Source organism: Tigriopus californicus, chromosome 2 (assembly GCF_007210705.1).
Source record: "Tigriopus californicus strain San Diego chromosome 2, Tcal_SD_v2.1, whole genome shotgun sequence".
In the NCBI taxonomy this organism is placed as follows: domain Eukaryota; kingdom Metazoa; phylum Arthropoda; class Copepoda; order Harpacticoida; family Harpacticidae; genus Tigriopus; species Tigriopus californicus.
Window position 1 is genome coordinate 3,321,659 of NC_081441.1, and position 13,574 is coordinate 3,335,232.

The following is a 13,574-nucleotide window of genomic DNA, read 5'->3' on the forward strand; positions in this document are numbered from 1 at the left end:
TTGGCCAAGCTTATTTCTTCATGGTAGTGTATGGAGCATATGACGTCTTTCCTCACTGAGAAATTTTTACCAGGAACACGTGCTTCCACAACTTACTCGTATTTCAGAAAACACTTGTCTTGAAGCACGCCAAATTGACATCTTGTGTTACTCTTTACTATTTCTAAGAGTTAACATTAACCAGTGTCCCCCCAAAAATAGAGAACAACCGAACGGATCCCACTTTCCATAAAACAAAATATTTGCGTCAGTGCAAGCGCCATGTCTGTCGGCCATTACAGCCTCGTATGGCGGCCATGTTGCCAAGTTCGGCCAAACTTCAGAGACGTCCAACAGGGTGGCTAATATCGTCCAAAGCCAATCCTGACCCTGCTCTAAGTCTTGAGCCCAGTGGGAAATACATGAACTGACCATGATTTTTGTACAAACTAATTCACGTTCATTTCCCAGTGATGGCGATTTTTAATTTGATTTAACCGAATCATGGGTTGATTGACAATTCAAATGATTCAGCGATGCGGATTTCAAGGCATACATTTGAGTTTGATACCCATCGCTGACTGTATAGATAATGGGTATCCAATAATCAAGCTAACCCTTCAGGCATGCCATCAACTCTCAGCTAGCGATATTATTAGGTCAGGATGTGACATGTCCCACCGTCCATTGACTCGAGGAACACGACGCCTTTCGAGATCCAACAGGCGTGCCATCGTCTGCCCGCGGGGTGGTAGTAAGTTTCCCTCTAAGCTGAGCCCAGGTCACTCTCTCCTAGTCTAGGGGGTGATCCACGAGGAGGCCTCCATCTTGATTCAGCTGACAGTGCGTGTGCTCTGGGCCGTCGTCGGCCTCCCAGCTACTATTGCCCTCGTGCCTTCGTGCCTTCGTGCCTTCGTGCCTTCGTGCCTTCGTACTTTGTGGTCGGCCGGGTTACCCCTCTCTCTCTCTCTCGCTGTCCCTGGCTGAGTCGGCTCTGCTGAAGTAGTTTCACTTGAGCTCATTGTCCATTCTCTTTTGGAACCTCAGAGGATCCGTTGGCCGATATCGTTGCCCAAGTAAGTTGAAATCTCATTTTCGAACGACTCTTAGCATGATGGTTATTGAAGTGGAGGGAAGAATGGGAGGATTGATGGGTGTGTGCCCTGATTTTGTTTTTGTAGCTCTCTCTCCGTCTTCTCGTTGCCTTGCTGTTCTTCTGTTGAGTTCGTTGAAGCATCCCAAATCAAGATGGCCGACAAGAAAGGTGGAGCTAAGTTGAGCTTCTTCGAGAGCTTCATGCTGTCTGGTGTGGCTGCAGGCGTGTCCAAGACCGCTGCCGCCCCCATTGAGCGTGTCAAGCTGTTGGTCCAGAACCAGGGTGAGATGTTGAAGCAAGGCGTGTTGGACAAGCCCTACAACGGTATCATGGACTGCACCCGTCGCACCTTGGCCAATGAAGGCTTGTACGCTTTCTGGCGAGGCAACTTGGCCAATGTGTTGAGATACTTCCCCACACAGGCCTTGAACTTCGCCTTCAAGGACACCATCAAGAGCATGTTCGCCACTAAGAAGGACGCCTCCTATGTCGAGAAGTTCGGCAAGAACATCTTGTCCGGAGGATTTGCCGGTTCCATGTCTTTGACCTTCGTCTACTCGCTGGATTATGCCCGTACTCGTTTGGCTAACGACGCCAAGAGCGGCAAGAAGGGTGGCGAGCGCAAGTTCAACGGACTCGTCGACGTCTACAGGAAGACTTTGGCCTCTGACGGTGTCGCCGGATTGTACCGCGGTTTCGTCATCTCCTGCGTGGGTATCTTCATCTACCGTGGCATGTACTTCGGTCTTTACGATTCCTTGAAGCCCATCCTTTTGGGTGACAACGCCAGCGTGTTCCTCTCCTTCATCTTGGGCTGGGGTGTGACCGTGACCGCCGGTCTCATGTCCTATCCCATTGACACCATCCGTCGTCGCATGATGATGACCTCCGGTGCCGCCGTGAAGTACAAGAACTCCTTGGACTGCGGTATGCAGATCCTCAAGAACGAAGGCTTCATGGCCATGATGAAGGGAGCCGGAGCCAATGTCCTCCGTGGCGTGGCTGGCGCCGGTGTCTTGGCCGGATTCGACGCCTTCAAGGGACTGTACATCCAATGGCGTGTGGGTAACTAAGCAAAGAGCATCAACATCAACCTTCATACCCAGAGGCGCCAACACGCACGGCCTCATAAATCTGAAACAAACAGTGAGATCTCGGGGTGAAGCGAGCGCAGAAACTGACAAACGTGTCTCTCGAGCTCTTATTGACTTATGACTCTTTCTTAGTGTAGTAGTTATTATACCAAGGAATAAAAAGCTAAACTTCTAAGACCCGCTGCGACCAAGTGTTCGTTCGTTCTACAAAATAGAGGCTGTTCACGTAGTTTTACACCAAAATATCATATTTTCAAGCCAGCACCCACCAGTGGAAGCATAACCACACATGACCGGAACCAACAGTAACAGAGACCCCCGGTGTTTAAGAGTAGTCGATAGAGACAGGAAAGAAAATTGAAATGCTGCCCGAAATGTCTCGAAATAACATGGCATTGAAGCCTAGGCGTGGGCAATTTAACACCTGATAGTAATCCTCATGAAAGAAGTCATGCAGTCTGAGGCATGAAAGGAGTCTGAAGATGTCAAGACGACCATTTTTATCTACATGTTTCACGAAACCTCTCGCTGGGCTTCGAAGTAGACATTTACAATTTCTAGATTCCGTTCATAGGAATCCTTAGAGCACTGTTATGTTTGATAATATACATGCCTAATCTAACCAAATGGTACGATGTTCTGGTTGTAGATGCTACTAAAGTAGTAGTTCGTAGTTCAAAATGTGATTTGAGTAAATAAAAAGGGCGGATTGTTGGTAGGGTTTTTAAAGCGTATACAACTTAAGGGAATTCGAAATTTCATTTTTCTTTCACCCTCTCAAGCAATCCGATGTTCCGGAACACTCTTGATTTTGTTAGAAGGTTTCATTGTGACTGATATTCATGATTCGTGGTTATCACTAGGGGTCGGAAAGATATTATTTTCAGGTTGAATTATGTTTTAAACTATTTTGGCCATTTTGGGGCAAACATTTTCTTTCATAAATTTTACCCTTGAAAAAATCTAAACTCGAAAATCTTAGGGGGAAATTAAACATTTTGGGTCATGTTTAGACGAAATTTAGGGGAAAAACAGAGTAGAAAGAAATTCTGGGCTGCCTTGGCTCTGTCTGATAATGTTTGTCCTCGAGGGCTTATTTGTCTCCTTTCAAAACTTTGTTTGACCTTGAACCCCAAGCTTGCCTTACTGCAAATGATCTTACTTGAGCCTAAAAGTGATCGGAAACCCTCTCATTGTTATGTCATGAGGAAAGGAATTGTTATGAGGAAAACCAAGACCATGGACCTGCTGATGACTAGGGCCGGCCAAAACTTGCATCCTGCATATTGTGCAAATTTTGCAAAAATACTTGCACATCCGAGATTTTTCTGCAAATATATTGCATCTGCAACTTATATGCTTGTGAATAATTGTCAATTCTATGTTTTGTACGTTCCTGCCAATGTTTTCCATTCATCTTAAACAGCTCTTTTTATCTGAATTCAATGTAGTGGGGTTTTTAAACAAGGATTTATTTTGGGATTATCAAAACGTTGGACTTGGTCGTCTTGTGCTCATATCTGATATCTATTCAAATCAAGTTAAAACAGTTAAAACCAACTTGGTTTCACACATGCATACAAAAGGTGGGAACTGACGTAACAAGTAAACTAAGTATCAAATCAACCTCATATTAGATGGAGGATCAAGGACACACATTTTAACCATTTAACAATCTAACATTGAAGGAACCCAAAGGAGAAGCAAGTACTTCATTGTTTTGAATGGCCTGAATATTTTGGAGGGCTCAAAATTGTAAACCTTTACATTCATTGCAATTGATTTTTATAACCTGATTGAGGAAAAAGCTTTTGGAAATTTTTGAAGATATATTGTAAAAGATACCTTCTCACGTCTCTTGAATACTGCATCGTCCCAATCTTTTGGGGTTTGTTGCAATAAAGTAGTTGCTCTCTAATTCTCATATCATTCCTGATTGTACTGTTGCCAAAAGCTCAAGCTTTTCCTGAAAATGCAACTAGAATCTCAATACTTTACACACAAAGGAGAAAATATAAAAATATTTGCATTTGAGAGGTCTCTTCACCCAAAAGAAACCAAATTTGAGCTAGAAGCCTGCATGGTTTAGGGTATTAGTTTGGAAGTCTAAGTTAGCAGACAACTTTAAGGGCATTTGATTTGGACAATTTTGAAGTAATACAATGCATTGAAACCTGTGATAGTTGTTTCAAACTTTTGCAAAAGTAGTGTTATGTTGTCTTCTTATGTGTCTTTTTTGCTTTTAAACTGGCTTAAATCCTTACGTTTGAGACTCTGTTTGAGTGCTCTCAAAAAACTTTTTCGTGATTATTTGGCCCTCAAAAAGAATTCCAATGCCCGAACCCTACTGATCAGGGCAGGAGGCACCATAGAAAAGGCAAGAATTCGCTATTTAGAGAGAGCACCTTCAAATCCAGGTGCTGGAAGATATTATGATACAATTTTCCCATTCATCTACATGTGGAGGGCAAAAATACCCCTTATAGACCTCCAGAACTAGTTGATGCCTATGTTTTGGCAAGTTAATTTGCATTTTTTTGTGCAAATTTGGTTTATTTTTATGCAAATTTTGTGTTAAAAAATACCATATTTATCTGCAAGTTTTGGGCGGCCCTACTGATGACCGCCAAGAGGCCGGGTAAAAGCGGGTGAGCCTTTCGGTGTCCATCATCAAACGATTGGTGAGTAGAGAACTTTATGCAAGAAAACCGACCAAACCAAGGGCAAAAATCTGGGGTTTTGAGAGTCAGTGTTCGGATGGCCAAAAATTAGAGCGCTACCAATCTCCTTTGGACCAAAATTAGATTAATCATGGTATAATGTTAGGTTTTTCAAATGTTCGTCTTAATGGAAATTTGAGACTCAAGCTGGATTCTTAGATGATCAGCTTACCCCTCTCGCCTCACAAGTGAGCCGACTGCCACAGTGGTTGAAAAGCCTTTTTTAAGGTTGACCAAAAATATCCAAACTTATAGGTATGTGGGCGTTTAATCTGAGCCAGAATGCGATGAATCAATCAGGTCAAAGTTGCTCCTTGAAAACTGGAAAAGATGGATTCGAGTATTTTTCTCAACACTTGAAAAAGCTTTTTGACCACCGTGATGGGACGGGTCAAATGAGAGGAGGGGAGACGGCCGTATCCAAAAATTCAGCTACAGTATGCCGAGGGTGGTGGAAAGGATTTTTAGTAGGCACAAACAGTGGCCCTTCATTTCTCTTTACCCTGTACATCATATTCCATATTATGACTTGCATACTATTTTCCCCTAAAAACCAAAGATGAACACATGTATATGTACTTCGTATTTGCAGTTAGCATTTTTAATGAATTCCTTTACTTGATTCATCTCTTCACAAGAATACATGTATGTATTGATTGGCATTTCTAGGTATCTGAGCATGTCTCGTAGTTTACTCTTTCTATGAACAATACCAAGTTTTTTGAAAGATATGCGGAATAATTGTAACACCGAGTAGAAACTTAAATATAATTCGGATGATTTGGGAATGGGTCTACCGACCATGACAAGCAAGATAGTAATAATGAGTAGACATGGAAAACGAGAATGAAGGTAAAGGTACGGAAAGAAAGAGTCCAAACAAACGGAACCTACATATCACATATTACCATGTTTGGAGCAGTGTCCTCCCATTAGAGAGATTCCCGATTCGATTCTCCCCCCCTGATCTTTTGCAAGGAAACTTTTAGACTAGACCGACCTTTAGACACATCCACAGACCACGAACCAATTTGATATGGACTATTACATTGCCTTTCGGAAATATAAATGGACAATGTCGCTCTGACCCTAACATCCCAATAGCAAAAACGGTGTGCACATTTATAAACCCTCTTTAACTGAGACCTACAGGATTAGGGTCCTTTGCAACATTTGACCCGAGGTGTTATTATGCTTGGGTAGGTTAGGTCGTGCGTGGGTAGAACTTAGAAGTTCCAAGAATAAAAACTTTCAACACGAAAACTTCTGAACAGGAGTAAAATTAGAAATAATAACAACCTAGAAAAACAGGAAAAAAATAAAACTATTTTCATGGAACTTGCGGATACAATGATAAAGTCAGGGCACTTTCAATTACTATCAAAACTTTATATAACTCAATTGTACAGCCGCACTTGGGGTATGCATCCCCAGTTTGGGCCACATGACCGCAGCAGGTCTAAATAAAATTGCAAGAGTGCAGAGGAGCTTCACGCAAAATATTGCAGGCATGAGCCATTTAAGTTATTGGGATCGGCTCAAATCCTTGGAACTATACAGTACTCAAAGAAGATACGAGCGATATATGATTATCTACATGTTTAAATGCCTCCAAGGTTCCAAATGCCTGCAACTCCCGGGAGTTGTGCCCACATTGAGCGATAGAAGAGGCATCAGTTGTAGAATTCGACATCGAGTGAATTCGATGGACAATAAGATCTCGAAAAATCTTAAAGCCGCTGTTTTCTTGAACAGAGGCCCTGTCCTGTTCAACCTTTTGCCAGTAGCACTTCGACGATTCTACGATTTAGATGAACCTTTGTTAAGTTTTAAGCGCGATCTTGATCAATTTTTCAAATCGATACCTGCTTTACATTACGTTCAGGGAAGTTTCAGAGCGGCAAACTCGAACTCATCATCGGGCCAAACTTTTTATCAAACATGACTTGCTGGGGAATCATTCCCAAGCCTCGGTTAGAAACCCTTGAACAAAAAATAAGTCGTTCTATAATAAAAGGTTTTTACAATAAAAATTAAAAGCCATCATAGACGCGGAAAAAGGAACGAGTAACGAGTAATTCTTTTAGTGTTTGGGTCGTTACAATTAAACAATTTTAGAATGTAATGGAATTGTAGTTCCTTTTTCGAAAAAAGGAACGAACTACTGTAATTTTATTATTTGTAATTTCTTTACTAATGCCCTGAATAAAGTTGAGTGGCAATTTATGCGATTTCTAGAGGGAAATGTGACTTTTGATTGGTCATTTTCTTCAAGTTTCTCAATTTTGTTTTATTTCAACTTATGTATGAAACCCATGTGTTCTTTATATTTATTGACCTTAAAGGTAAATTGAATGTTGTTCTTATCGAGTCTTGCATCAGAACTACTGCTACATTGGTAATTAACTCATTAATTCAAGTCAAATGATTTCCACAGTACCTAAATTTTTGAACGCATGAAAATATCATTGCCAAGCACAATTCAACAATCATTTTTGTATTGTATTGGGTCTGACGATTTGGAAAATATTAGTAATACAGAGTTGGAATGAATAAAAATAGGATGAAAGGTAGAGTGAGCCCATGCACCTCTTATGCCATAAGGCTTGTTTTCAAGAGGCATACGATTGGAATTATTGAGGGTGACAAGTCTGGTTTTCAGAACGTTTTCAATTTTGGGATGTCCTGAGGGGTCCACCGCCAATGAAACCACGGTCAATCTCAGAGTATTAGCTTAATGGAGATTTAGATTATGCGCACAAGAAAAACAGTTTTTAATACAACATGTGGTAGGGTATGAGGAAGTGATTGATTTTGTTATTCGCCCGCACCATTGTTTCAACGAGTCGTCAAGTGAAAGTGATAAAGGCAATTTGTCTATTAAGAAATCGTTCCAAGCCTTGGGGAAATATAGTTTGGTAAATTTTGAAACCAGCTGAGGTCGGCAGATCAAATACTATTTTATTACCTCTCTTGACTCTCGCCGAGACTGTATCAAGGATTGGCGGAATTCTATCTTTTAGGCAAAGAAACATATATTTGAGTTCTTTAAGCTCTGCTAGATCCTGGATTTGAAGAATACCCAACCTTTTAAAGGTCTGTCCTCTTCGCTCCCACAGTCCAACGACCCGCCCACTTAGTGCCGTTTCCAGGGATTTTATTGCGGATGATTTGCTGAAGTATTCAATCCCATAATCAATTCGTGAATTTATCATAGCGTTAAACAAAAGTTGCCGTAATTGGGAGGTTAAAGCTTGCTTGGCCAAAAAGAAGGTATAAAGGGTCTTTTGTATCGTGTGATTGAGCCCTAAAAATCTTATTGCTGTTTCTGTGTATTTCCATCCAACTTGTTGAATGGCATTGCCGTTCAAGGAAATATTCAAATCATAAGAGGCATTACTAGGGCTGAATAAAATAAGTTTAGTTTTTTTAGAATTGAAAAAAAAAATCAGTTTTCAGTTTTCAAAAAATATAGGCACAGTAAAGGAAAACTTTCAAGAAAGTTGACTTCAACTTTAATTTTTTTAATATAAATTTTGTTACCTGGTTCTGAGAGAATAATTTTTATCGATTTAGGGAGTTTCTGTTTCCGAGGTTTTTTTCTTTGGAAGCTCCCGTTCCGGAGCCCTTTTTTCGGATACTCTTCCCTAAAACCATGTTATGCCAGCAAGGTTATCTAACCCAAGCTAAGGGAGCCTTGCATTCAAGCCCAATTGTTAGGGGTTTGATTGGTATAGGATAGGTTAGTTTAACCAGATATAGGTAAATTAGGGAGGAGACGTGGGCCGTTGTGGTTATTGCAGTTTCTTGGCATGAAAGAGATCCCTGACCTTTCTAAACAGGAAACTTAAAGACGGTAACCAAACCTTAAGTAAATAGATTACACACACACGGCCTATCGGAACAAATTGGACGATATGATGGCTAGTCCTGTTGGCTCCTCCAACCCTAGGACTCACCAATTAAAAGAGGTGAATCAAATATCTTTAATCTGCTTCCGCCGTGAAAAAGTATTCTGGTTGGTATTACTCACGTGGGATTCAACGTGGGAAATACGTCCGGGTTCAAGGCAGTAGTAGCAAAATTACCAATAACGAAAATCTAGTAATACGTTGACGAAGAACATTTCACAATTGCGTCCTTGTAACGACTCAAAAGATGCCAAAATTACTCTCTCTTGTTCTCTCTTATTCACAACAGCGGCCATTAGTTTTCTTTCTTTTTTTTTAACAACGGAAGCAAACTTGAAGTTTTTGGGGTAAGCATCGCCTGGGTAAAATGAATCTCATTGGATCATGTCGGTTATTTGATAACATTTGTCGTTTTCAAAATATATGCCTAATGGATTGTATTGACCTTAAGTAAATTCCCAACATTTTGCAAAAAATACCCATTTTTATCAGGAATTTAGAAGTATGGCCATGATACGCAAAATTATCGTAGAATATTGGCCATTTAGAATAAGGAAAGTTTGCATGATAGGTTTTGAAATTGCTTGTTTGTTCAATGAAAAGAATTTCACTAGAAGCAACAAAATGACCCTGAGAAATCCATTGGGTTTGACTAAAAGACCTGATTCCTCACAAAGTTTCCTTGCAATTTGTTAACGAGAGACCATTTATGCAAGCATGGTTGCGTTATGTCACAAATATCATTTTTTCAAAAAAAATGGAAAATTGAAGAAGGCAGTTTTGAAATGATTTGGTCTTAAACTTTCATTTGGCATCAAATGCAATTTTCTGTATCGACGAGTAAACTTGACTTTCCAGATATGCCTAGATCTCAGTCACTCTAATCTTTCGTTTGCGCTATTCTAGATTACTTTGGCTTCAAGAACTAACAAATCACATAGCATAGGAAAGAAGTTGTCACGCTGATTTTGGCAGGGTACTCCAAGCCATCCTCAACAGGTCGCCCCTGAACAAGGCTCTGGAGCCCCGAGTCCTTCTTCACCAGTTCCCTCATATTGGCCTCGGGCTCACTTTCGAATGCTGGGTCTGAAGTGACTTCAATGGACTTCTTCACAGGCTCAATGGTGGCCTCAGTTCGACTGGCTCGAAGAACACCATTGAGGTTGTGAAGAAGTCCATTGAAGTCACTCCAGAGACCAGCTTTCGAAAGTTAGCCATAGATCATGATATGCCCGAAACCATTATGAGGGACCTGGTACAGAAGGACTTAGGGCTCAGGAGCCTTGTTCGACGTCAACCTGTTGAGGATTACCTAGAGTCCCCAGACAAAATCCTCGTAACAACTTTTTTTCTGTGCTCATTCATGATGATGTGATTTAATAGCTTTTGAATGCAAAATAATCTGGAATCGCGTGAACGAAAGTTTAGAATGTCCCGGATCTTTGTAACCAAATATAATTAATGAAAACCATTAGTAATTGAAATGACAAACCATCAATCAAAAGGCATCAATCTGGGTTTTCCATCCTAGTGTAAAGCCGCCTTAAGTCATTGAGTCCATTAGTAAGATTCGATCAAGTTTGAGGGTCTTCGGAGATTTTGCGAGACTCGGGTCTTGACAAGTTATCTTTGAGGGCTATTGTGCCTTCAAATTTTCCCCGTTCAATTTGGTGATTCACTTTCATTACCAACCATTTCTTGTTCAAAAGGACTCTTGGGATTGAACTTCATCTTTTTATGACTAGTTTGTAGCCCAACAAGCAGGCATACCATATCTGATATCTTTTTCTGGCTCAAACTTGTCAGCTAATTCAATTGATTAAAATGGCACAAAAAGCGCGGTTTCTTACTTTTAACCATCATCCATGTTGTTATGATCCTTGGAAAGGATACATTTCTAATAACTCTGATCACTTTGTTGTTATGATCCTTGTAAAGGATACATTTCTAATAACTCTGATCACTTTGCTGTTATGATCCTTGAAAAGGATACATTTTTGATAACTCTAATCACTTTATGGACACTAAACATATCCTTAAGAAATAACTTAGGAAGAAAATTAGGAGTAACATACCTTTCCGTCGAGAAGAATTTGACTTTAGTCAACATCAACCAAACTTATGTCCGCAATGTTCTCAAAAAAACAGGCGGTGCATCATGCATGAAGAACTTCACTTGATTCGCAAAATCTGAACTTCCTATTTGCTTCTTCCGTGGACTTTTTATAACGATCGTTGACGTTATGATCAATGTGATATTTACTGCTCATAATTGCTTCATCTTTGCGGTAAATAGTTCCTTGTTACAATAAGAAGGGAGACCAAATAACAATTTCCTGAATGCATTACATGCAAACTGGATGGAGAAGAAGATGTAGCGACTAAACTTGATGTAATGCTTTTTGTAATAGACCCGCTACAAAAACTTAAAAATCGTACTTTGGGCCCAGATTGTCTAGAATGAATAGCCTTGATCCGCTCTCTACTGAAAGTGAATGCAACAGTGCTCTTGCATTTGTGAACTGTCATCGCGATTTTTCTCTCTTTCACACCAGGTCACATGAACGAAAAAGACCTCTAGATTCGCTCTGGACATGAAAACACAAAGATTTCGTGGCCAAAGGGTGCCTTGCTTCAAAGGGATACATTAGATGATCCATGTCCAATCGGAACGAGATACATTTGATACTACTACTATATGTCTTCTAATCAACGAATGTTTGACACTTGATTCCTACCAAACCACCAAAGCAAGTGAGAACTTGACTTTTAGCCGAGAAAAGAGACAAATTTTGAGGGTTGGCGAGGAAAATCATGTGAGACGAATATCACAGGACAGCCGGAAAGACGCATCATTACCACCGAGAAGGGCCATCCCAATTGCACTTTTGCACTTGACTCGTGGATGGTTGTTGGCCTGGAAGACGAACTCAGAGTGTCATCCAAGTATAAAACGCATCGCCTCCGATGGTTTGGTCATCAGTTGCTTCAACCGTCCCTGGTGATTCACATCCAATCCAAGCTCCAACTCCAACTCCTCTATCTAATCATGAAGGTGAGCGCTTCTCATTTGATATCAAACTGTTTGATCCCATTGCGATAAGGTTGAATTTTCTCTTTACCAAGGTCTTTGTTGCTCTCATCTCCGTCGTGGCCCTTTGGTCTTTCTCGGCAGCCTTGCCCGCTGAAGAGAAGTTCCAAAGCCGGGAGATTGTGGATGAAGTGGATCCCCGAATCTTTGAGCTCGAATACGAGCTCACTCCTCTTAAGTCGTTGAAAAAACGAGAAGCCGAGCAAGCCAGTGATCTGGAAGGTAAGACCTTTTTTTTGCCAAAGCAGAACTTACCAAGCCACAAGCCATTCAACCAATTTCATTTTAGCCTTCAACTTGGATACAGAGGAGCCTTTAAAGCGCACCAAGCGCAACGCTTTCTTTGGCAGTGGCATCAATAACAACAAGAAGTCCTACCGTCTCCGTCGCTTTCGTTACCAAGTGGGATCTTATGGACAATTTCCCCACCACTAAAAACAGTCCCGTTGATCGAGCCTTGAACCGATAAATATACACCTGGTCCACAGTTTTGTTGATTTTGCTCTTGTTAACTGGAATTAACCCATAATAAAGTTTAATTGTTCAAACCGACATGATTTAGAGATTCCTTAGAACCGTGGCCAGGATGTGATGGTGAATTCGATTATGCAGCCCTTTGCGAGCACTTTCGCCTTTTGTGTAATGATTGCAATTTGGAACAATTCAAACCGATTAGATGATCCAGAGTCCTTGCTCTAGATGACTGGCGACTTTGGGGGATATCGATGACGTTCGCAGATTTCCTTCCAATTTCTTGCAATCAAAACAAGTTCATGGTGGAGTCCGCGAAATCTTCACACCACCCTTCATGATACAAGTGTCACATCTGCAAAGACAATTTCAACTTTGGATTGGTTTGCAATCTGGTGGGGATTACAATCCTAGTTGCGGTTGTCAACGAAAATTTAATCCTGCTTCACAAAAACATGGTTTTATAATGTTACGTGATTTGAACCCCTCATGAGCCGGCAAAGTTCAAAGCAATAACTCTACATAGGGACTTGTTTTTTTCTAGTTTTTCAAGGCTGTTAAAATCGCGCAAAAAACACAACTGCAACCACGAAATTAAGTCTTAATATGGAAAAAATGGTTGACATCCAGTACTGGAATGAGAAGCCACGATTCCTGACGGGAAGATTCTTCCTTGTTGGCGTTGCCTTTTGGTAGCCGTAGGTCTTGCAAAACCAAACACACAGGTTTTTATATTCATCTATGATTTAATCTTCCAATGCAATGTAGTCTCGTTGTAACGCTGATTTTGAATTCATTAAGAAAAAGACATGAATGTTTACTTCAGCATATTGCTCAGTTGATATATGTTGAAAGACATTTTTAGTCTATTTTGATTAGCTTTCATTGACTTATATTTTTGGAGCGTATTGTGTGCAACATACGTAAATGTCAGCAATCTAAAACCTTTAGCTAAAATTCAGTTTACTCGCCGTATGAAGTGAAGGGTAAAAAGTGGAAACTAAATACAGGGTATTTCTTCATCATGGTTCTTCAATTGCCTCCTGTAATAAGAAAATGGACACAACCGGAGTTTTAGTGGGTTTTTCATTTCGCCACTGGAGGGAATGCAATCTCTGCCACTATCAAATGAATTGAAAATTCAAACTATTCTAAATGCTTCAACTTAATTCATCACATCTGGCCCACCAAAGGGTTGAGCTATTTTTTGAA

General features: G+C 40.6%; 2 protein-coding genes across 2 annotated transcripts; both read left to right on the forward strand.

The window, feature by feature from the left end:
* The first annotated feature begins 897 nt into the window (after positions 1-897).
* Positions 898-2,346, forward strand: LOC131893451 (uncharacterized). Its single transcript, XM_059243488.1, has 2 exons — positions 898-1,055; positions 1,161-2,346. The coding sequence occupies exon 2, from the start codon at positions 1,228-1,230 to the stop codon at positions 2,146-2,148; it is 921 nt and encodes a 306-aa protein (XP_059099471.1). The 5' UTR covers positions 898-1,055; positions 1,161-1,227; the 3' UTR covers positions 2,149-2,346.
* A 9,147-nt stretch (positions 2,347-11,493) lies between these two features.
* LOC131893284 (uncharacterized) lies at positions 11,494-12,443 on the forward strand. Its single transcript, XM_059243266.1, has 3 exons — positions 11,494-11,855; positions 11,927-12,113; positions 12,181-12,443. The coding sequence occupies exons 1-3, from the start codon at positions 11,706-11,708 to the stop codon at positions 12,324-12,326; spliced, it is 483 nt and encodes a 160-aa protein (XP_059099249.1). The 5' UTR covers positions 11,494-11,705; the 3' UTR covers positions 12,327-12,443.
* The last annotated feature ends 1,131 nt before the right edge of the window (positions 12,444-13,574 follow it).